Source organism: Oryzias latipes, chromosome 16 (assembly GCF_053564925.1).
Source record: "Oryzias latipes strain Hd-rR chromosome 16, Olatipes_Hd-rR_3.1".
NCBI classification, from domain to species: domain Eukaryota; kingdom Metazoa; phylum Chordata; class Actinopteri; order Beloniformes; family Adrianichthyidae; genus Oryzias; species Oryzias latipes.
Window position 1 is genome coordinate 2900849 of NC_136252.1, and position 24756 is coordinate 2925604.

At 42.2% G+C, this 24756-nt stretch overlaps 1 protein-coding gene across 2 annotated transcripts in view; it reads left to right on the forward strand.

The window, feature by feature from the left end:
- Positions 1 to 24756, forward strand: part of znf407 (zinc finger protein 407) — a 180618-nt gene that overhangs the window by 140184 nt on the left and 15678 nt on the right. The window contains exon 10 of one of the 2 annotated variants that reach the window (XM_078932882.1): positions 22464 to 23130. The exons of the other annotated variant lie outside the window; for it this stretch is intronic. Coding sequence (XP_078789008.1) covers positions 22464 to 22582 — 119 coding nt within the window. The 3' untranslated portion in view covers positions 22583 to 23130. Of the gene's footprint in view, positions 1 to 22463; positions 23131 to 24756 lie in introns of those variants that run through there. 2 annotated transcript variants of the gene reach the window in all.

A 24756-nucleotide genomic window follows, 5' to 3' on the forward strand; every position in this document is an offset into this window, starting at 1 on the left:
GTGGGAATGTTGGCATGAAGTGAGTCTGCCTTTAGTTTTTTTTATTTAAAAAGCTAGCTTGTGGCCTGCTGGTTTTAGAGTTTACATCACATTAACATTCTTATACAAACAACATTTTTTTGTCTGCTCTTGATTCACAAAGATTTGAATTAAGGAATACTCCAAAATGGAATTGTATAAAATATCTTTACATAAATCCTCCCTCATGAGAAAATGCAACAGGAATGTGTTAAAAACACCAAAAATATCACTTTTATTGGAGTGGGTCTTTAACCAACAGCCCCATTCCAAAGTCCAGATAGGTGAACTGACAATGCTGCTGCCGGTGTGGGGTCAGGGAGAGGAACAGGCTTCCGTCAATAGGCTCAGAAGACCATCAGGGACTATTGATTGCGGCGGACAGTGAGGCCAGCTCTGCACTAATTGTTTCTTTACTAGCCTGTGGCAAAGACAACAGTCACCGGCAGAGACTCATGAATCTTACATCTGTTTTGTTGCAAAAGCATTGAGAGTTAATAGCCTTTGATTACTGAGAGGTCTGTGTGTGTATACTTGTGTGCTTGTGTGTGTGTCTGTGCTGGTGGCGGTAGATGTGCAGCTGTAGAAAATGTACACCAGAGAAAAAGTGTGTAAAAATCAAAGATAAGAAAATTTTGACACAGCTTTTGTGTCAAACATTATTTTCTGCAGGATGGAAACAACTCAGTTTTAACAATTCAGCAGTGATTCGTTAAAAATCTGAGGAGCTTCTCAATGCTGGTTGTTAACTAAATTGATTTTTTTTAAAAAGAATAAAAAACTTTTTGGGGAATTAAGTTAGCTTGGCAGGAAAGAGTTGTTATGGCTTTAGATATTGGATTGAGACTAACTATGTTTTTATAAATCATAGTTACTGTTTCCGACTGGTTTAGAGACTAATATGTAATCCTTTGTTCTTAACACGTAGCACTTTATATATTTCGCAGTAAATGTCTTTCTGAGCCGTTGGTTAATTACCAGCCTACAAATTGTTTTTGTTGGTGCTGAGTTTGGCCGGCGAGCACACGCAAAGAAATATCTGCGGCTGGATTGCCGCATTGTTCCAACGATACATTGTTCATTGTGAGTTGTTCCTGACTGGCTCATGTTAACAACATTTATCATGTTCCAAAACAGTGCAGATACGTTTTCACACTTGCGAGATGAAGAAAACAGACTTTCCTTTCCCTGGCCACTTCCAGCAGCTCCTCCTGCAAAATCCCAAGGTGTAGTCAGGTCAGCCCTGACATAGTATCTTTACCATGAGTCCGGGTCTTCCCCATGGTCTCCGCTGAGTGGGAACACCTCCCCAGGGAGGCATTAGGGAGGGATCCAGACCAGATGCCCAAGCCACCTCAGCTGGCTTCGCTTGATATGGCGGCAAAGCAGCTCTACTCCAAGCTCTCTCTGGAAGATCAAGCTCCCAACCTTATCTGAGGAAACTCATTTTTGCCGTTTGTATGTGGGACCTCGTTGTTTGGGTCATGACCCAGAGCTCATGACCATAGGGGGGATTGGAACAAAGATCAACCTGTAAAGTGAGAGTTTTCCTTTGGCTCCTTTTTACCCTGACAGAATGACACAACAACTGCATGGCAACTGGCGCCACACCAATCCACCTGTCGATGTCACGCTCAAACCTTCCCTCTCCCATGAACAAGACCCAGAGATACTCAAACTCCTCCACCTGCTGTAGGAGCACACCACCCTCCCAGAGAAGACAAACTACTTTTCTCCAGTATAGAATTACCTCATCCCAGCACCAAAAACAGCTTCTTTTTTTCCAATGAATCTTCAGACACACAAGGTGTATATTTGTATAAACCCCTGTTGTAATTTAGGCTCAACTTTATTTATAATAATTATGTTTGTAGTTTTTGTTGGACCGGACGTAAAAGAAAAAGAGAGAAGAAGAGAGAGGGATGTTGGAGATGAGGGGGTGGTGGGTAAGGGCACAAAAGAGAGGGAGAAGTGGGGGTTAAGGAAATAAGAGGATGGTTATAGAAGGGGGAGGGTAGACTCATAGAGCAACAAGTTGCTGGAATTTTATAATCATTACTGTCAGGTGTAAATGTTAAGAAATTTGCACTGGCCCACAGGGCCAGTAGTTTTTGAAAGTTACTGGCCCTGCCTGAAAGTTACTGGCCCGACAACGTGCAAAAGCAGCACCCAAGCGACGGACGCCTCAGGCGGACGCAGCAAGCACCACAGGGTCCGGGGGCATGCCCCCCCGGAAAATTTTACTATGTTGCAATTTGGTGCATTCAGGTGACATCTAGCACTTATTTCTACACTTTTCAATGACTGAAAATAGAGCAAATCAAACTTAAATCTGCTCTAGTCTGTTTCAGATGTTTTGAAGAGAGCGCTGCAGTGTAGTAGGAAACACTAGTTAAGATGTTTTCATGCTGCTTCTAATCACTGCTATTTCACATTTGTTCCTAATCCATAATTAAGAAGTTTTATTTACTTTTTTGCTGCCTTGAGGTTCTGCTTTTTGTTATTGTTGCAAAGTTACATTTACTTTTTAGATCCTTAATTACTGTTATGTTCAAATTTGCAGAGTTACTTGTTTAAAGTTGCAAAGTTACATATACTTTTTAGTTACTTTAGTTACTTAATCAAATTAAATAATTAAAAAATTAAATAAAATTAAATTACTAAGATCATTTTGCTTTTGACTAGAAATATTTACTGCTTACAGTGTTGTAAAGAAAAACAAAATGAAGTACTTTGACATTATACTGAATTTGAGTCTGAGATTCAGGTATTTGGAGTTGCCTTTGATTCTTTGACATTCAGCTTAAAGCTTAGTGCAGGGGTGCTCACACTTTTTTGGCGTGTGAGCTACTTTTGAATCGACAATGTCTTGAAGATCTACCTATAAAATATGTATGTGTGTGTGTATATATATATATATATATATATATATATATATATATATATATATATATATATATATATATATATATATATATATATATATATATTAAATACTCTTAGTAAATGTTTGTTAGTTATGTTTATGAGTTACATGTTTATTTGAACATTGTTGTTCATATACTGATGATTAAAAACTACACAGTAAGATTACACAAAGATAGTTTTGTATTAACAGATGAGGCGTTTTATTACAAAGCAACCATCGTATGTCATGCTCTGCTGTAAACGGTGCAATGCGGGGAGCATGGCATTAAAGGTGCTGCTGGCTCAGTACGAAGCGCGTGCCACGTAAAAAAACAGTTTCCTTAATGAGCTCGTATTTATCGGGCGAGAACTGCAGAGCTGATAGTAAGAAGAGACACTCCAATAAACACTCCGGTTGTCCGGAGTGGTCTTCTGCCGGGAACTTGACGTGCCGTGGGGCAGAAAGCGACTTTCTGATGACATAATTTGCGCTCAGTATTTTTAAACACGCATGCGCAGTGACGTATGTATCAGAGGATGTATGATTGGCCAATCTACATGTCAATCAAGTCCCGTACTTCTCAGTGAGGATTTTGATTGGCTGGTGGTTTTTCAAGAAGTACTTTTGATTTTATTTTTTTATCTTTTCTGGCCCGCGATCTACACTCATGTCCTTGAAGATCGACCGGTCGATCGCGATCGACGTAATGAGCACTACTGATTACACGTTTTTGCAAAATATACTTCATTGAAAAAAGTACAAAATATATTAAACGTTTGATATTTTAGTGGCCCGAGCGGACAAGTGAAAAATAAAGTCTTGTGGTCCGTACTGCTGGAGCGAGCTGGACCGGGCCAGCGGACAAATGGCTATGTCGAGCCCTGACCTTTTGGCTCCAAAAATGTTCACTTACAAACATGTCAATAAGGTTACAATAAGGGTAAGGTTGATGTACCTGTTTTTTAGGGTGGGTGGACGGACAGACTAAACAAGCAATAATGAAAGTTCCCCTAACTTTTCCTTTGAAATATGAGATTCTGATTACCTGCACGGCCTCACCGTTTGCTTGTGTAGATGTTGTCCGGGCTTCAGAGGCCACTGTCTTACATAGGAGTCATATTTGCTATTCTAACTCCTCTGCAGTGGCCACACTGAATGCAACTGCGTGCACTTTGTTTATTGCATACAGCAGCAGAGTTTGTTTGTGGCCTGCTGTCAGAGTGGCCTGCCCATTGTGATGAAAGACACTTGGACCTTCCCATCCATTTCACATTTGCTCCAATCAATTATTCAACAGGACAGCCAATTAAAAATGAGGGAGAGCGGTCAGGGCCTCGCCCCCCAAAGGCCGCCACCAGACAACTCTCTTCGTGAATAATTGGTGCAATTAATTTAGCATTGAGCAATAAAGGAGTTCTCACTCTCCGCTCCTGCTCTCTCCCTATATATTGCAGAACCTTTCAACACACCAGTCATTACAGACACACATCACAAAACACACTCTGCAGCAATATCTGAGCCAGCTGGAACCTTCGGGCTTACATGTGCCTTTCATTTAAAGTGTGGGTGACATGGCCTATTTTAATAAGCCAAAATATAGTAAATAGTTTCTATTTCATGTTGCGATTGTTTTTAATATTTTTCGAAAAAGAATAAATAGCGAAAAACGCAATATAAACAACGAGGACGGCCGCCGGCTTCACGCATTCCGCCGAATTCGCGCCGCCCTGTTTGTGACGTAACGAAAGGAAGACAAGGCAGACAACATGGCTAGCACCGATAGCGAAGCACAGAGTGATGCTACCGTCTCTATTAGCGATTTATCATCAGATGAACAGAAAGATGAAGAGGAAAGTTGCGGAGATTATCATGATGATGAGTCACTTTTGCAACCGTATCGATTCGAACCCTTTTGCGAAAGTGAGGAGGATATAGCAGAAAGTAGTAGGTCTAGTGATCATGCCGATCATGACGATAGCCAGCATGAAGATTCGGCTGGACTCCAGTAAGTCTAAAAAATGTATAAAATTAAATTACTCCACTTACCCTAAAATATACTCAAAATGTCCCCTTTTGGCCTAATCTAAACAAAGGTAAACACTGGTTTTCAACCCAATTTACAAAATAAATGTCACAAAATAAAAGTTTCCCAGATGGTACTACTCTTTAGTTAACAAAGTCACTGTATACCATTAACAACTGTGGAACATTAACAGTTTTACCCGTTTGAACCCGTTTGAAACCTTTTCTCGTGCGCGCGCGCGCGCGCTCACACACACACAGTTCAGTTTACTCACGGTACCGGCACCTCAAAAGCAAAAGAAAAAAAACGTTGCAGGCCTGTTGCTTCTCTTGCAAAACATTGAGTGCGTTGAAATACTCCAGTTGGATCCAAGGACAACAGAAAACACGACTACTTCGCCTCAATGTGATCCATCGTGATGCACACTAGCTTAGCAGCCTCCGCTCCCGACTCCAGCGCCGTCCTCTCCGACCCAGAAAACGGCTCGCTCGCTTCCAGCTCACCCGCCTTTCCTCGACTCAGAAGCCAAGATCCTCCTCCCAACTCTCCGTTCAAAATTCTTCGTTTGTGTCCCGGTTTTTGTCCCTTCGAAAACGCAGACTTCTCTCCTGCAGATCTGGAGGGAAAAATCCTTCGCCGTCCACCTTCTTGAACTTTCCCCTTTTCAGCAGCGTTTCTTGTTTGGGAATTTTATACACAGATACACTTTCACTAGATGTATTGCTACATCCAGCTGCCACACAACGACTTGGCATGTTGATGATTAACAGATTTAAACACGAGAGAAACGAAGACTACCGGTTTTGTTTACATGCTGTCCGAAGCGGAACTGCGAAAATCAACGCCTTTCATGACGTCACAGGTCATATCGGGTTCACTTCCAGCCTGCGCTCTAGCGGCAGATCCAAATCTCTGATTCCTTCGAAAGATGTCTATTATTCATATGCTTCGGATTTTTTTCGACGCGAACTATTGGTATCAATAGAATCAGCGTTTAAAGGGCTTTTTTATTTGACAAAGTTGTTCAAAGCATGGCATCCACACTTTAAGGCATGCTATCTGTATTTTATGCTAAAAGAGTAAATGAAGAGAGGTGTAGAAGAGAAATTTGTTTTGCAATGATCAACAGCTGGAGATAATGTTTTATCTAGCTTGTTATTTTCCAGCAATATCACCAAAAATGTACACAAAACAAAAAGACAGCTGTGCCCTCTGGGAGATCCACACACAGCCAATCTGGGGACTCAGCAGGAGAAGGTCTAAACTGGGATTGAGGAACTTTGGTCTGATTGCAAATCGCTTCCAACTGCAAAGAAATGCTTCACTTTGCTGCATTCTTTACATTTCCCCACTTATTGTCTTTTATCTGCAGATACAGTGAATTAGATACTGAGTGTATCTTGAAAGGACACACACAGATCTCACTGAAAAACACTCAAGAAGGCATCAGTGCAGCAAAATTCCTCAAAAGCTCAGCTTTATTCAAGCACTATAGAGGTATGCAGATGCCCCCCCCCCCCCCCCCCAATCTCTCTGTATTGATCAATTTTTAGTTCCTCGTGTACCCCCCCCCCCCTTCCTTGTCTTCCACCACCCACCTCAGCATACATCCCCCCCACCCAGCTCTTTTGATAGCCAGATCGACAGTTGAGTAATTTCACTGTCAGTGCTGACTGACGCATGGTAATGGGAAGACGTTTCAGGGCCGCATTACAACACAAAATAATTTCCAATTTACCGCTCATCAAAAGCACTCAAAAAAAAGAAAAGACAGAGCAAGAGAGGGATGGGTAGATGGAAAAAGAAGAAGGACAGGGAGGAGATGCGGGGAACACAACAGTGGATTTATGGCTTCAATTACTGATATTTCACATTTAGTTTAAAGCGACATGTTTTTGTAACATGACAGGCTTCAGTGGATTTGAAAACCTCTTCAGACCTCTCCACTCCCCTCCTCTATTTTTCCTTCTTCTGCTGTAGAGATAATGAAAGGGGAATCCAGGGGAGGGGGAGGTATTGTTGGGGGGGGGGGGTGAGTTGGAGGATGAGAGTGATAGCTGTGACTCCTGAGCCTCTTTATGAGCAAAGAACTGAAGAAGACGAGGTCTGAAGCTTTGATGTAGGTGTATTAGAGTGGAGCTCCAACCGTCAGTCACTGGGTGGCCTTCAATCCCCCCCCCCCCAGCTCTCACTGCCCGGATTTACAGCTGTAACTCACTAATCAGTAAAACACTTTAACTTTTCCATAGTAACCAGTCCTGTAGTAGTTATTTTTTTCAACTCTTCCTCAAGGGTTATTACAAAACCAATGTTCTGTCAGAAAATGTGCTAAATTTCTGGATCAAACTCTGTTCTGAGGTGTTAATGTCTGCAAATTGACATAATGAAGAGCTATCTGTTCACAGGAATTCATTTGAATGTGTTATTACAGATGGTTGCTTTGGAGGAAAAAAACGTATTCAAATCCTTCATCAGTTGTGAGAGTGTAAAAAAAAACAGATTTTAGCGCAAAAGATTATTTCCAATCTGTTCAGTGCAACGGACCAGATACTGTCCTAGTTCTCCACTACGTTTGCAAAACAGTTTGACTGAAATTTGGCTGAGGAGAGAAAGTCAGTGCGATGAAAAAATTGAAACAGAGATCCAAACTGTCTTCATGGTCTGATGTAAAAATCCAGCCAACAGTGACAGCATGTTGAGATTTAGCACCTTTAAAATAATTTAGAAAATAATGATATTTATAATTAAGGTTATGTTAAACTGTAAATAACCAAAAACTAAATATTTTCTTTTCTGTTATTAGGTTAACTTATGTGCCATTTTTAGGTTAGAAAAACACAACATAGTTTTCATGAAGATTAGAGGAAGGTATGGGTGTAACGTTTCATTTTAACAACTATTCCATTCGATTTGATATTTGGGGTTGACATTTGATTCACTTTTGATTTTCATTCATTTTGAATGATTCGATTCACTGACCTAAAATGGATCCAGGACATCTTTCTTCAAAACTTCAACCAGTGTGACTCAGATACAGTAGAAATACCTGCTACTGAATAGTGAAGTTTTCCAGATTCCCTGTATTTCTTCAAGATAATCAAGTGTAAATTAAATATGTGTCCAAACAAACAAGTAAACAAGAATAAATATTAAATCCATTTGCATTTTAGTTTCACAAAGTTTACCATACTGTTGTTTTTCCACACCAAAATAAGACAAAGAGAACATCATTAGAACATTCGACCACACTGTGTGGTCACAAAGTGTTTCAATACAGTGGACTGTAATAATGGACTGATAATTTTTTGCTGCCATCACATGTGTGTTGTTCACAGCAATGGCCCTTGGTCATTTTTACAATATAGTATAGTGAGCTTACCATGTCTCAAGCCAAATGGTATTTTCCAAGATCGATTCGATTATCGATTTATCTAATTGTGAAATAATTTTTTCAATGGTAAAGTTTGAAACAAATCTGCGTCAGACAGATCAATCTGGTTGGATGATAGAAATTGATTCTATCTACCCGTCAATTTTAACTGCACCATAGACATTTAGGGCCCCTTGGTGGGGAGGGTAATTGGACATCACTGTGAGTAATCAGGAGATGTCCTCTCAGTGCCCTACACGCCAATTTTAATTGCACCCCTTTAGTATACACACCCTTTACCCCTCAAAAATATACTGCCCAGCACACATACACGCATGCACACACACATGCTTACAAACACACACACAGATTATACAAGGAAAGTGGGACCTCAGACCATCTGTCCCCTACATAATTTCCATGCGGAAACCTCCCAAATGGATAAATAAAGTTGTCTATCCATCTTGTCTATCTACACCATCCCTGGTAGGGTGTACCAGGCCCTGGGCGTTGTTCCTTGGGGCATCTTCCTCCTGGGCGGCGGTGGCCGGCCCATGCCTTGCTCTCTCCTGGATCAACCGTGGACTGGTTGGGCGGTTGTCTGTAGCGTAGGGTGGGTCTTCCTTGGGAGGCCCTGGCCAGTGCCTAGGGTCGGGGTGGGGGGATGCCCAGAACTCCTGTGTAGCGGTGGGTTGCTTGTCTGGGGCTGGTAGTGCTCTCCTGGGGCGGGGCCCTGCGTTGGGACGTACCGGCGTGGCAGGGGGGCTGCTCTCCTGGTTGGGCTGGGGCTTGCACTCTCTGTCCCCCCTTGCCTCCCTACTCTCTAGCTATGGGGTCCCTGTGGCGGTCCTGCTGGCCCTGGCCTGGGGGGTGGATTGCCCGGCCGGCGGTTGTTCTCTATCTGCTTGGGTAGGGGTCCTGGCTGCCGCAACTGCTGCGGCGGGGGTCTTGGTGTGGGAATGGCTTGGTACTCTCGTCCTTCTTTTTACATTCCATCATCCATCTTAGAAGAACAGACACACTCACTCGAGCACAGGTGTTAGCTCACCTTTGCACAAATAGTTTGAGTGATTAAATGAAATATTTCACGCGTGTTAGTCTGAATGCATAAGTATGTGTGTGTGAACATCAGTTGTATTGTGATGTGAACATGTTGACATGTTTTGTATGTGGGCTTATTTGGAACCCACAGGTATGTTTGTGGCATTTGGGTGTGTGTGTGGACAGGCCCTGTCCCCCTTTTGGATTCATATTACTTATAAACCTGAATGTAATGATGATAAACATCCAGCAACTTGTTGCTTTATGCTGCTTCACGGTTCTAACCCCCCCCCCCCTTAATCACCCTCTCTCCTCTTCCCTTCTTTTCTTTCTGTCCGGTCCAACCAAAGACTGTTACAGATATGAGTAAGATCGATAAAGTTTAGCCTAAATCACAAAGGGGTTTATTTAAATATACACCTAGTGTGTCAAATGTTTCATAACCCTTATTGTAACAGTTAAATATGTCCAACACAAGAGGCTTTCAGCTCTCATCTGTCTGCTCAGCTGTTGGACAGGACAAGTTAGAGAAAAAAATAAAAAATAAACAAAATGGATTCATCAATCCATCGATTAATGAATGAATGCTACAGGAGAAAATACATGGTCAATAAATAGATACACTGGAATAAATAAATTGATCTTCTTATCAAGTACCATAGTACCCTAAAAACCAGGTAAATCAACCTTACTTTCAGGTGTAGCCTATAAATTCTACTGTTAACAATAGATTTACCAAATAACCATAAGTTCCTCTGTTATCTTCTAAAAATGTAACTGTATAAAAATGGTATAATATTTGCGTCCCGGAAGAATACCACACACCTCTTAAAAAGCAATGGGTGACACTGGCATTTTTAATCATAAATTGTGACAGGAGGAATGTCTTTATCTTAGATTTTTATTTAAAGAGCTGTATTTTTGTTCAGTGAATGACTTTTGCATATACACATTTGTATGACTTTGGACCCTCGTGAACATGACTCTATGAGACAGGGTGGTTCCATGTCGTAGTATACTGTCTTCTCTTATGCCACGTGTGAAGCCAAGTTTTTTTTTTATCTTTTCCTTTCGGTTTGTCAGTAGTGGAACTCTTGTCACCAGTCTTTAGATGCAGGATTGCTGCTGATTTTATCCTGCTCCCCTCAGGACAAAAGACAGATGTTAAAGGGTGTTATTGTCCCTTTGTCCACTGAGAGAGTTGCTCAAGAGTTGATGTGAACGGTCTGTACTAGAGCTCCACATCTGTCACTAAAGCAAATGAAAACAAACAACTTTTTTGTACGTGCCATTTGACCCAAGCTCCAACTCTCTCAATCTCACTCATAATACATTTCTTTGCCATCTGTTCCTCTTTCTTTATCACTGGGATTTATTCATTCCTACTCGTTTTCAAACTCCATCTGCTCCTCCAAGTTCTTTTTTGTCTACAGTCTTCCAACAAATCCACAATCAATGTAAATATCTTATTTTTAAACTACCTGTACTGTGCTTCACAAAGCGTACACCCCCTTGAATTTACATTAATTTAAAGCTAAAGTGGTTGTGTGATTTTAAGTCTTATACAAGTAAACCTGTGTAGACTGATTGTCCCCCGAGCTGTGACAGATCACTAGATTCAACCTGAAAATTTAATGCAAGTACTCAAATTAAAACATTTTCTCTTCAATTACTGCCAAGATGGTTTTGTGTAAAAAAGCCCATTGGGAGTATCTACAAATCTTGACTTCTTGAGTCGTTTGTGCAACGTGTATTCAAAAGAATACCAAACTCTCATTTTTATGTCCAACTGGTTTGTTTTTAGTCCATGTTTTTTCACTTATTTATGTACTATTTGACCCATCTAACCCAAATCCAGAAAAGTCTCAGAGAGACGCAAGGGTGTCGTACAGATTTCTCTTTTTTTCATTCCCCCCTTGAAACCTGTGCATTGTGCAAGTGCTCCGTTAGTGCTGTTTAAGTGATAAGTGTGCACTTCTTACTGGCCTGTTGCATACTCCATGCTTGCAACCTGACTGCTTAGCCTAGTTTTCACTGAGTGGTGTAGTCTGGTCTGGTACAGTCCAGTTTAGAATGGTCTAGGCAATTCAGCGTTTCACCAGAGACGACTACCATCCCACGGAAATCCCGTGACCCATAGGATGGAAGTCGGAATGCAGCGGCTTTTTTTTTTTTGTGGTAATGACCTTCAGCAAATCAACAGGTCTCAAAAGAAGGTCCCCCTAACCGGTCGATTCCATTTTTCTATGGACCTACAACTAACAGGGGCCCGAAAATGGTAAGATTTGGTCCGGCTCAATGGGTCCATTGTCATGGTTTGAGTTTGTTTTGTCTTGGTTTTTGCTTTAGTTCTTGTTCTGTCTTGTTTGGTTCTGTTTCCTGTTTTATTTTGAAAGGGTTCCTGTCTTGTCATGTCTTGAGTTGTACTTCCTTGGTCCCCATCTGCCCTGATCGTGTTCACCTGTGTCTTGTCTGCCCTGTCTGTATATAAGTCTTGTCTCTGCCTTCCTCTTGTGCTGGTCCATTGACGTCTTCATGTGTCTTCGTCCCTTCATGCCATGTTCCATGTTTCTAGCCACGCCACAGTAAGTCTTGTTTTATTTTGTCATCCTGCTCGGCAGCGCTTTTTGTTTGTTAATAAACCCTCTAGTCCTGAACCCGTTTGCCTCCCGTCTCTGCGTCTGGGTCCTACCGGCTCTCGAGCCCCCCTCACCGTGACATCCATTTTATAATGGAAACGCTCAAAATACCATACAGGACAAGAGCGGACCGTACCACTCAGTGAAAACGAGGCATTAGAAATTAGGAAATTAGACAGAGTGTAGTTTGGCTGGACAGTCCATGGGCGATACTTATGTATCACAGCACACATGCAAGGTTGAGCCAGACCAGTGCACGTGACTAAGGCATAACCAAGCAGAAGCGCTTCTGATGTTGTCTTGAGACCGGTTTAAGAAAATAGGTTAAATGTGTCTCCCATCAATGCCCATCCCTGACTTGGCTTTGGTCCAATCGCAGCAGAGATTGAGAAGTCAAAGCCAAAAGCTTTTTTTTGAGGAGCCTCCTGGAGTGGGACATAAACACCACCTGTTAGCTGCAGTGAAAGAACACATTAAAACACACTGCAGCTCTGAAGAGGTTGAAAAAATGTGAAGTAGATTTGTGTATCATAACCGATACTGAGTACCACCAGTTTTTCCTTCCTAACGTACTTAATCCTTTTTCTTCAGAATCAGCTGATGTGACATACATCAAATAATATGTGATAATCTATTGCTGTTTGCTGTTTTTTTTTTAATAATTGTCACTTCTAATTGAAGACAAACACTGTTAAGTGATTATTAATTGTTCAGCAGAAGATGTGTTATCAACACTCATTTACATTAATTACCCAGATCATAAGAAACAAACCAATCAAAAGCTTTCATTTTTCCCGCTGCCTATCGTTGATGGTAGATTATACAGACTGCCAGCAGAGACTAGTATCAGTACAGATAAGCTAAATCAATTGTGTAAATGGCATGATATATTTGTCCGCGCCTGCACTTGTTGTTAGGTTTTGCTGTGCTTCTAGCAATGCAGAAGATTATGCAGGTGCTTTGATGCCAGTTGTAAACAAAGCAGCTTTAACCTGACTTTACATATCTTTGCTACAACATAAGTATTTAATTAACCAGATTTGCAGAAAACAAAAAAACAGCCATTCAGAGGGCTGTTGAAAAAACAATCATATTACATGGCAGAATTGTCTGCAAAACCATGACTGTGTTTTGTCATTACCATTGACTATATATAACAGAACTGAACTAGGTGACCCCTCCCCCTGGCGTTCCAATGCGGAAGTACGCGCTGGTTCCAAAAAGGCAAAGTCCCATAAACTTGCGTCCTGACTGCCTGGCTGCCCTGGGAGGGGGTTCGCTTGGGGGAGCCTTCTTCCCCCGGTTGTGCCCATCCGCCTGCTCCTCCCCGCTCCCACCCAAAGAAAGGTTGCACACAGGCACATAGGGCCCCGGGAACTGGATGGGTGGGTCATACTGGCGGGGCTCACTGGGGGGGGGGGGTCTCTCTCTTTGGGGTTGCGTCGGCGCCCGCCCTCCATTCCACTTTTACTCACATATTAGACACCCTTATTCATCTAGGGCCTTGTGGGGAGGGTCTGGTGGAGGGGGGCACGGTGAAACATGCTCATCTTTCTTTGGTCCCCCCCACAATTTTAACTTCCAATTTAGACACACAGACTGCATGTTAGCAGCACACACACAGCAAATACACACCACACACAGAGAAACCCCGGAGTGGGGGGCTCTACTGCTTGGCAGCGGTGGGGCCCCCCACACTGGAGACCTCCTATTTTACCTGCAGCACACACACAGTTCCCCCACACCACCGTACATGGGTGGGGTCGGGGAGGTCTTCACCCGCCTGTTCCTCTCAGGGCTTATATCAAGTTATTCATAATTAACTGATCAATCAGATCCCTCTGTAAAAGGATGTGGTGCAGGTGTAGGTACCATAACCGTTCGGCCTGGAACTTCCGTTCGGGGTCCTCGGACTAATTCTGACGTCACATTATGTGATTGGCTGTCCGTTGCTCCGATGACGTGTCAGACAGTGATTGGTCTGGACAAATTATGATACTACCATAGAAGAAGAAATTATGAAGTCTGTTGTAAACAAACAGAGCTCCGACATAAAGCGAGATTGTCTTCTAAACGTGCCTTTATTATTATTGTTATGATTATTATTGAATGCATGTTCGCTTGTAGTATTTTTAATCCGTGAGCCCAGACCCGGACGAACAACATTTAGCCGTGCTAACAACATTTTCAGCCACGGCTGAACTTAAACTGGAATAACAAACGGATTGTGGCAAAATCTCTTTATAAAAATTACAAAGAATACTGTCAGACACAATTTCTGAGGGAAAAGAACTTTAGGTTACAAAAGGGAACGTGAACTGAAAATATGGAGAGCCCGAGCAGATCTCGACGTACAAAGTTTGTCCATGTGGGGCTACCTTAGTGTGACATTATCCTCAGTGGAAAGGACCCCGAACGGAAGTTCCAGGCCGAACGGTTATAGTACCTACACCGGCTGGCTCTCGTGTGTAAAGCTTGAAACATTTGATTGACAGATTTTCTCAAGCTCACTTTAAGTGGTAAATGCTGTTCCACTTAATGATTGTTTCCCACTTGTTGTTGATTCTTCACCAAAAATTACAGTTTTATATCTTTATGTTTGCAGCCTGAAATATGGCAAAAGGTTGAAAAGTTCAAGAGGGCTGAATACTTTCCCAAGGCACTGTATCTTACAGGCACGGACATTAGTCAAGCTCTTTTTTAAAGTCCTTACATCACCAGCAGTTTGAAGAAAAGTTCATGTTTCCACTCAACATATGGCTGTTAATGAATGTAAGGCAGCTGTCAGTCTGTGAGTTTTCAGCTGTGGCGTTGCTCATGGTTGGTATCATAGCATGCTTTATGCATGAACGTACGTCTTCCCTGTACAAAAGGAAAGATCGTGAGTGCTTTTGTGTACAGTGGTGCCATACGTCTCGTCCCAACAGCTTCATTTCAGCTCCAGAATGCAAGTCAGTCATTTGCTGCACACTGCACTATGCACCGCTCAAGCATTTGGTAAGAGAAAGGAATAAGATGCCTTCCAATGAGGTTCGCAACATTGTTTCATTTATTTATTTTTTTAAAGAAAAGGAAAAAATGCAGATGGGGGTTTTATGCATGCATGTGTGATCCCATGTGGTTTTTCTAGTTCTGGACCGTGACACTTTATCCGTCCTCTATTAGAATCCCTGAATCCAAACTTGTGGTATTCAATCATTTTGATTAAAAGCTGTGGTCTCTAACAGAAGTGTTGGGAGTGGAGCTGCACGGCAGCCTGCCACGTTTGAGAATTCATATATTTTCATAAACTTTTAACAATGTCAATGAGACACGTCTTCAATCTTTAGCTCTGCGACGGTGGGGCATTCAATCTTTCTTTAGCTTTTCGACAGAAAATTTGAATACGAGTGCAGTGTTATTAATGTGACAGTTCATATGGGGGGCTTCGAGGGGGGATTTGTTAGGGTTTTTATTTTTTTTATTAGTTTTGGAGACACGACACTTGAAGCAGAGAAAAGGAAGTTGAAACACGCTCCGTTAGGTCACATTCAGCTGGAGGGGCCTTGTCTGTATTCACAGCTAGCACCGATGCTAACATTTTAATTTTGCACGCCCAATTAACAGCACTAACTAACCGAGGACATTAATTTCTGCTGGAGCCTCTCTATTAGAAATCGAAATACATTTTTCGTCATGTTGTGTATCTCTTATTTATTTGTAATTTGGTTTTGCTCCCAGACTCTCTTCAATGTTGTGTTTGAATTGCGTTCAAATCAATATTGCTGTAATGTTGATTTATCTAGAGGCATATCTATCTGTGTTCAATTTTCAGTGGCTGCTTGAGTTTTTTTTTTACTATCTTGGGATGTTATAAAAATTGTATTTAATGTAATTTTCAATAACCGCTTAAAATCTATGTTTTTCTTCTTCGTTTGATTTCCAATGTTCACATTAAAAAAATTAACAGTGAGCGATTACAGCCAGATGGCTTTGAGTGTATCACATTTGGATTGATAGGAGGTTAAATTTAGCCTGATGCAGTACAGTGCGTCTGATTGCCCTTGGTGCAGTAAAGAGCAAACCGTTGGCTAATATGAATGGTTCGTCAATGCCAAATCGATGTGCACATCTTAAAAAGAGACAGTGCGGGCTGCTTAATCCATAGCAGAAGGTAGAGCAGAGCAGCACAGCCCTGTATTGAGTGTCTGTTGTGTTTGACACATCTTTGGTGTCATGGTTGGTGCCATGGAGGCGCCTGAGAAACAGGCCAATCCCCAATCATATAGCTTTTATTACCATTCTCAAGTTACCGGCCATAATAATGCAGAGCGTTTTATCAGCATTAACTTTACTGGTGTACATATCAATCTGTCAATATTCAAACTGCTTATTGACCACTCATATTTATGGGATGGAGCCATATTTGTTTGGTTTCACTAATGTTTGTACTTACCGCTTGTCTTAATGCTACTTTGTTGAAACCTGAAACCACACAGGGACCAGAATCCTTTGGATAGAAGTTTGAGATATCTGGTGTGCAAAGTGAATACCATCAATCATGCCATTCCAGTACACTGCCGGCCTGAAAATCCTTGGATTCTGTCACTTGACTCACTGCGAATACAGAGGATATTTCCCTCTGTGATCCAGGAACCCAGTTCGTCAAGAACAAGATCTGAGACTTCCTGTTTTAGAAAAGCTTCCCAATTTCCAAGATATTATTAGACATTTGAATGTAAATACATGTCATATTTGGATTTTTCAGTGGATTGGAGGCGATCTTTAAGTTTAGTAGTGTTGTACGAGTTAGGTTGTATTTCTCTGGGTTTTGACTTTTCTAATAAAACAACTAATGTTATTTTTAGGTCTGACAGTTAAAGACCCACTCTGATGTGTTTTTAACATGTTCTTGTAGCATTTTTCTCATTGATGGAAGACACAGAAAGGAAATTTAGATTAAAATAGCATTTTTTTAGTATTTCTCTATTCAATGTGAATCAGGAGCAAACAAAAAAAATTCAGTTTAAATAAAACTGTGCATTTGATACATAGCAAATTTACTGGGTGGGCCACACATGCCCTGCTCCGCTCCATCGGAATGCATCCCTATTTAGACGACCACATCCATGTATGTCTTGCACTAAGTCCACCCCCCCCCCCCCCCCCCCTTAAGTCAGAGATGAATTTCTAATGAACTCCTACTGATGGGATTAGATCTAGGCTAAAATGACAATCATATTTAAAAGACCACTGGGAACATTCATAAAATAGATCAAAAAATGGTTGAAGTAGGACTTTAAAGAGTTCATAGTTCCTTCAAGATAGTCACAAGGCGTGGTTGTTGCTGGAAATTTGAATATGCCTAAAATCACACAGTAAAATATCTCAAACATCTTAAACTCGTGTACATTTTTCTTGGTTTATTCTTAGTGAAACAAAGGGTTAGAAAATGTGAAGGTTTGGTGACCTCAAGAAAATCAAACTGACAGAAGCTCAAAGTCAACAAACATTTTGGGTGCATGAATGCAGACATGTTTCCAGCAAATTTCACAGGGATATTATGGAGTATCAATGCAAAACCAGTCTTTATGGGATTCTATGAGACAGTATTTTTTTTTCTAGTGTCCTGTTGCCTCACAAATGTTTGTGCCCTAACTTGCAGTCAAGTGACAATATAAAAGCGCACATTAATGACATTATACTGCTGCAAGACACAAAACTGGGCCCAGTGTCAGGTTAGTAATATTACTCATTAACAACTGTACTGTTTAGTAAGGTTGTAGCATAATTTAACAAAGGAGCACTGCTGTAGCCTGAAGCTAGGCCCTCTTAATGTTTTTTGTGTGCACTTTGCTGAATTCCAGGCTGTGCAGCTCTTTTTGTTGTTTGTTTTGACTTGGGGACCCTGGCTCTCCATGAGCCGGGTTCCTCCCTGTCTCTGCTGCGTGTTGCTGGCCCGTTGTCAGGAGAATGGATGGAGACCGTCCCCCCAAGTGAAAACCTGGCCAGACACTGCGCTCTAACCCACTGGATAACAGATAGACACAGACACCCCACATCCCTTGTGGGGGTCTGAAAGAGGTGCTGGTAGGTTGTGTTGTGTCTATGCAGGCGTGTGTTCTGAAAGCAATCTTGTGGTCGTTTGTAACCTTGGCACTCTCATAGCACCTGCTGCCTAACCCAGGCAGCCTGGTAATGATGCAGACGGATGATGTTAATAAGAAGAGGTGCCCCCCTCGGCTACTCTGCTCAGGTAGCGCGCACGTCCACTTACATACACGAACCAAAAGAAACATTTAGCAAGATTTTATGGTCACAAGTTTCCTCTGTGCATCCTTGTTTTTTTTTTAGGAAGTCCCATTTTGCTTGTGGGCTTCAAGTGCCACTCATCTTTGATCTATTGTAAAAGCGTTCCCAGTGGTCTTTTAATTATGATTATGTCATTTTTAGACCAAATCAAAAACATGAATCGTGTTCTGGAACATAGTATCTGCAGATCGCAAGAAAATCTGATCCAAGAAAATTAACATGCTGTCCCACTAGAGCATGTACACAACCCCAAAAATGGCTGTACAGTTTGGAGTGGACTACTGCATGAGAGCGGAGGAGGGAATTTGAGGCTCGCCATCTGTAGCTTCTACGTCACAGCTACAAGCTTTTTTTAACGACATTTTTTCCTCTGCTCCTGATTCATGATTTGAATAAAGCAATACCCAGAAATGCAATTTTAAGCTTGATTTTCTTGATATATGTCCTCCATCCTGAAAGCATGTTAAAAACACCCACAAAACAATATTCATCAGTGGGCCTTTAAAGGTGGAGAGCAGCTGAAGTTTAGATTTAGAAGTAATGATGGAAATGAATATGTGAGCGCTGAAACTTTTCCAACTGGAAGGGTGAAGGAGGAAATATATCACATGTAATCCGTGTGATACTCATGCATTTTGCTGTCTTTCTTCTCGTGTAGGAGACCAACATCAGTGATTACTGTTACAGAACAGCTTCTATGCAGTCTACACACTCTGAGATGTTTTTGAGGGGGTGTTGCAGTGTTTATTTCTAGTCCTTTTCTCCTTCCACAGTCAGGGTGTGTATAAGGCCCAGATGGGCCAGATATGCACAGGTTGGTCATTACTTTCATCTCTCTCTCTATGGTTTTTCCTCTTTTTTTTTTCCTCACAATACTAAAGAATTGATGGAGTCGCCGTGTTTATTCCAGCAATGTCAGCACACACACACACACACACACACACACACACACCCACACACACACACACACACACACACACACCCACACACACCCACACACACCCCTACACACACACACACACAGCTTCACTCTGTCTTTCTCTTCTTCTCTCCTCCCTTTCTTATGAGGTAAACATATTTTGCAGAAAAGCTGACGGAGAGCTTGTTTTAACAACCTCAAGGTCAGCAAGTCAAAGCCTGCCGTCGTCACGCCACCCTGGCTGCATGTGTGAGTGCGCGTGCACGGCCATGTTCCAACTGTGTGGCATCGCCATGGCAGATTTATACCTCTCTGTGCACCTTCAATAATTCAATAACAGGGCTTGTGTCTCCTCCCCAGCTTTCAGAGTCATTATAGGAGGGGGCTAAATGCCACCAGGCCTGGTCCATCTCTCCATCTGTGTCTTTTTTTACCAGAGCGCCAGTGTGCCCACACACACACACACGTACACACACCTATTCAGACACACACTCATAGCTGCCCCACTTCAAATGGGGCCTCCACGGTCTGACCGGCTGTTGCAGACGCAGCCAGAGGCCTGCTATAGCTGTCATATTGGCGAATGTGTTCACTTCCAGCCACATCGTTGTCATTCCCCTCAGAATCATCTGCAGCGACCACATAAGTCCGTTCCTTTGTTCCCTCACCTCTTTTATGGCCTGTCGATGCCTCATCACTGCGGTGCGAGGCTGTTTTAACCCCGCCGACCCGCCTCCAGGCCCCTGCTTAGCCGTGTCCTGGACATCCGTGACTCCTCCAGCATTACGGAGCTCCGTCAATCTCTTCCATCGATCCCCCACTTTGTTGCTATGCGCTTCAACCTCCCTCTGACCCATCTTCTGCTGCCTCATTGTCCTGTCGAGTAATGTGCCCTGCCCGGTGCCCTCCCAGCACCCGTCTTTGTGTGTGTGTCCTCGTGCACGCATGGGCACGCTCGCCGCTGACCTGAGTGATGAGTGGTGACCCTCTGGCTGGCGCCTGGCGTCCTCCTCGCTCCTATTGATTAGATCTGAGGTTTCATACAGTAGCCGCCTCACGTGACTCTGTCATTTACTGTCTCGGAAACCGTCTCCGAGACCTGCCTTGCATGTGCGCATGCCTCCGTGCAGTTCACTTATGAGCTACATGTGTAAGCGGGGGAGTCTGTTCTTAACTGTGCTAATTGATGCAAAAAGGGTTAAAGGGCCGCACTCTACATTCGCTGTGCGAGTATACAGAGGCAACAAGCAGAATTAGTTTAATTAGGAGACAACAGATGCAGCATGCTAACTGCTTGTCTCAGTTAGGTTACAGGATGAGTCAGCAGCCGAGTGAAGTGTGAGTGAGGGATCAGAGAGGAACCGAGACTACAGCTGTTGTTGTTTGTGAACATCTCGGGGCTTGACGGGATTTTGTGGAGTCAGATTTGAGAGGCAATCATCGCTCAACATGTCAGGCTGTTCCTGCCCTAACATACTTTAGTAAACATAATCCTCAAGAAAAACTACACCATTGTGTGTGTGTGTGCGCGTGTGTGTGTCCCTTCCACTCAGTCTTTGCCACAGTAATGCTCAGGTTAAGTGTAGTTGCAGGCTATTATACATCATTAGGGTAAGTAAGGCTCAGGCAGCGCGGTGAGAGAAATGAACTCTTTCTGATGCTTTATTTCTCTCCAGCCATGGCTGACGTCACACATGGATGCGTGCGGTAAGCACACACACGCACTTCTCCAGTCAGTCACAAATCACACTGTCAATCAGATGGTTTATAGAGGCTAAAGCCTCCTGACGGCTGGTAGTCAGTCAACCTCGCCTGCCACTCGCCTGTCACAGCGGAAATTAAAGCATTCCTAATGGATAGATCTGAGTGTTTTATTATGTTTTCACATTTTATGATACATGTTAATGCCAGCCACGCTGGACTTGGAGGGCGGTAATTTCTTCTAACCACATCAATTAGAGTTGAGATCGTACACGAGCTAGACATCAGCCTTTTAATAAAATGAGAGATTAGGCATCAGGCATGATAGATACGACACAATTCATTTCTGTTTCACTATGGGGACGATTAAAAGTGGCTTTTACTCATAATCCCATGAGAATCTTTGGCTTATTTTCTTGATTTGGAGTTTTAGTTTTAGACCACAAATTGCTTTTTTTCAATCAAAAACAAAGAAATTCGGACAAACATCATGTATGTCACAAAATACATGTTTTTCTAAAGAAAGCAGCATTTAGCCGCTTTGAAGGCAAAGTTCAACTGTCTGCAACAACTAGGAGCTGATAGATGAAAGAGGACAGAAAAAAGACTAATTGTTCTCATTACAGAACAAATAAAATCAATTTCTCTGAAAGCAGGGGGGGCGGTTTGGGTCTGAAAGGGCGCCTTAGTTATTGCAGAGAAGTGGATTTGGTCGGAATTGCGAGCTGCGGGTAAGTCACAGTGGAACCGATCACATTTGAATGCTAATTCCGACAAAGGACAGTTAGATTAATAGATGTGGCGATCCAGTGCCGGTCCTTCCCCACATAAAAGCCGTGGGGGTGTTTGGGACTGAAGTTTTAAATGCAATTAAATGAGAAAACACATAGTAGGGAGAAAAAAGGCAGATATTTCCCCAATTTTTTCAAATTAAAGAAGGAAATTTCATTACCAGGGGGAGCATATTTTACACAGGCAATTACAAGGTTAATACATCTTCAACATTCCCATTTAAAGTCCTGGTATATTTGGTCAGGGACTTTCTTCCTGTGTTTTAGTTTAATTGGTTAAGCAGAGGTTCTATGTGGTGCAAAAACTGACACTCCAACACAATAACTTCACCTGCTTAGTAGCCTTTGCCTGAACAGACTCTAATTCTACAATCAGTTCATGAAAACTCATCAGGCGATTGATAAAACTCCATCATGCCACACAGTGGCAGCAGAATGTGAGCGATTGTTGCCCAAACGTTCTGCCTCCACCCTGGTTCCCTCCCCTGTCAACAGCGCTGAAACGTCGAGCGGCTCTCACTTATTTCCCTTTTGGACACAAAACTGTCCATCTGCAGAGTCAGTGAGACAACTGTGTCAACATATTTGAAATAATTTAATTAAGTAAAACTCTGTGAGAAAAGCTTAAAACTAAGCTCTCTGCAAAACTTAATAAGGGTCAACAAACTCTCTGCTTTTTTTGACTAATAGGACGTTTAAAATACTGAAGTGTCCTTCCTGTAAGGCCGTTTTCTTCTGATCTAGTCTGTCCTACGTCCACAGAGACAGCACACCGTATGCTAGAAACTCAACAGAGAGGCAAATTGGCAGAGCCACAGAGGGCGGATCGACAGCGAGAAGACAAGCTGGGAAGGAGGCGGAGAGCAGAGGAGGCAGTGTGAAAGATACAGAGAAGCAGAGATGGAGATGATGACGGAGGGAGAGACGCTGCGCTGCGCTGGTTTATATAACATCTCCAGGCTGGTCTTTGGCATGCGTCAGGGGGCTGAGCCATCAATCACTCCATCTGTGTAAAATCACGGGCTGACTCCAATATTGCTAAATATTTATACTGTCACATACACACAGGCGTGCAGATGAAAAGAGCCATTCATTAGGGCCTTCTCAGGCCTGTCAGCCTGGAGATGGAGATTAGAGAAGCAACCTCCCACTGTGCCTGCCTCTCCTCTCACCGAGCTCCTCAGCCCTATATATAGAGCCATCAGGACGATAAATATCTCCAGCTTGCCTCTGTTGGGTAAATACCTAGTAAATATGGCAGGGAGGATCGGAGCCTAAGCTAAACAGACCTGTGTTTTTGTGAGGTGTGTTCGTGTGTGAGTCACATGCCAGCAAACAAGAAGAACTTTTTTTTTCTTTAAGGATCTGCAGTTTGGGTTCTTTGATTTTGATTGTATCAAGGGTGTTCAGATTTAGTCTCAGGCACTCATTAAAAGTATTTAAAAAAAAGCAGATATGCATCAATTCATTAATTTCTTAACCTGCTAGATCCCTTGTGAGGTCACAGGGTTGCTGGAGCCTATCCCAGCCGCTGTTGAACAAAGGCACGGGGTACATCAGGACAGGTCCTCAGTCTTTCGCGGGGACATCCAGATAAATAGTTTGAACTAAATATATGGATTTCCAACACTTTATCTTCTTTAAAATATCTAATATTGATTCAGTTTATTAGATTCATTTCTTCTAATTCAGTTTCACTCAGTCTGTTCCTCTGTTCAACTTTCAGCATATCCCGCTAGGGGTCGCCACAGTGAATCTGTTTTCACTGATTTGCACAGGTGCTTTTGCAGAGATTTTTACGCCGGATGCCCTTCATTCCTGGGGACCGGCACAGGGAGACCCAGACGTTAGCCCCGTTTGACTACATAGTTAGGGAGAAGAGTTTTGCCTAAAGATGTTGAAAAACCAACACTGATCAAGTTACCTTGCCACTCTGAAGAAACTATGTGCTAGAAAACAATCCAGTTGTTTTATCCTCATTAATTCAATCAAGAACCTAAAGTATAAACCTTTAGATTTTTAAAACAAGCGCTGTAACATAATTTTGCTTTAAATTACCCAAATCAATTGAAAAAAGATTGATTTATTTTATAGGATTGACAAATCTTAAAAGAAACATACTACAAAAAGGCTAAAAAGCTAGATTAAAGTACGTTTTTACTATTTTTTGTTGTTATATTAAGTTTCCTACAAGATTTATCTAAAAAGTTTAACAATTCAATTCTATTTTTTTAACTTGAATCAGGAAAAAAAACATGTAACAAAGTGGGAAGTAATTTTACATTTTACCGTCATTCCATTGAAAAAATGGACTAGTGCCTGGTGCATTTCTCTCTTGCTCTTAAGATAGGAAGCACAGTTGTTTCCCAGACCTGTTTGACCTGCGAACTGGGAAAAGGATCATTGGACATGTATCCCAAAATCCACTGTTCCTCTTGAACTCCAGTTTTAGACCAAGAAAACCCCCCATTTCTGTCATCAGGCTTTAAGATTCAGGCCTCTCTTTGTCCCTCCCCCAGGGCCTTTGTACTGACATATTTCAAAACACTCTGTTTCTGTTTCTTTGTCCACATTCTTAATTTTTCCTCTGCTGAAGACCACTCCGACTTCATTTCTTAACTCCGCTCTTTGCCTTCCGGAGTCCATAAAGACGGCCATTATGTTGTGATTATTCATTTCATCCAGCTTGACGGACCAAAGATCAGCGCATGGTCCAGGATTTGGCAACCAAAACACATCAGCAACATTATCTTCACACTGTAATTACCAGAATGGGGGAGCAAACTTCATTTTGATTAGTGAAAAAGCTTTTATTCTCAAACTCACATTCATAATTAATCATTAAATCATAGGAGAGTTAGTGAGAAGGATAGATGGGGGAACACAGTGAAAGGAGGGAGGGATGCAGCAACAGAGAGAAAGGGAAAAGGCATGCAATTATCAGCAGAAGTTCGACATCCCGAGTAAATCCACAGAGCTGTCTGACATTGCTAATTAAGGAAGCAATCAAAGGTCCACCTCCAGAGCTTTGGAGAGAAAGACGAAGGAGAAGGAG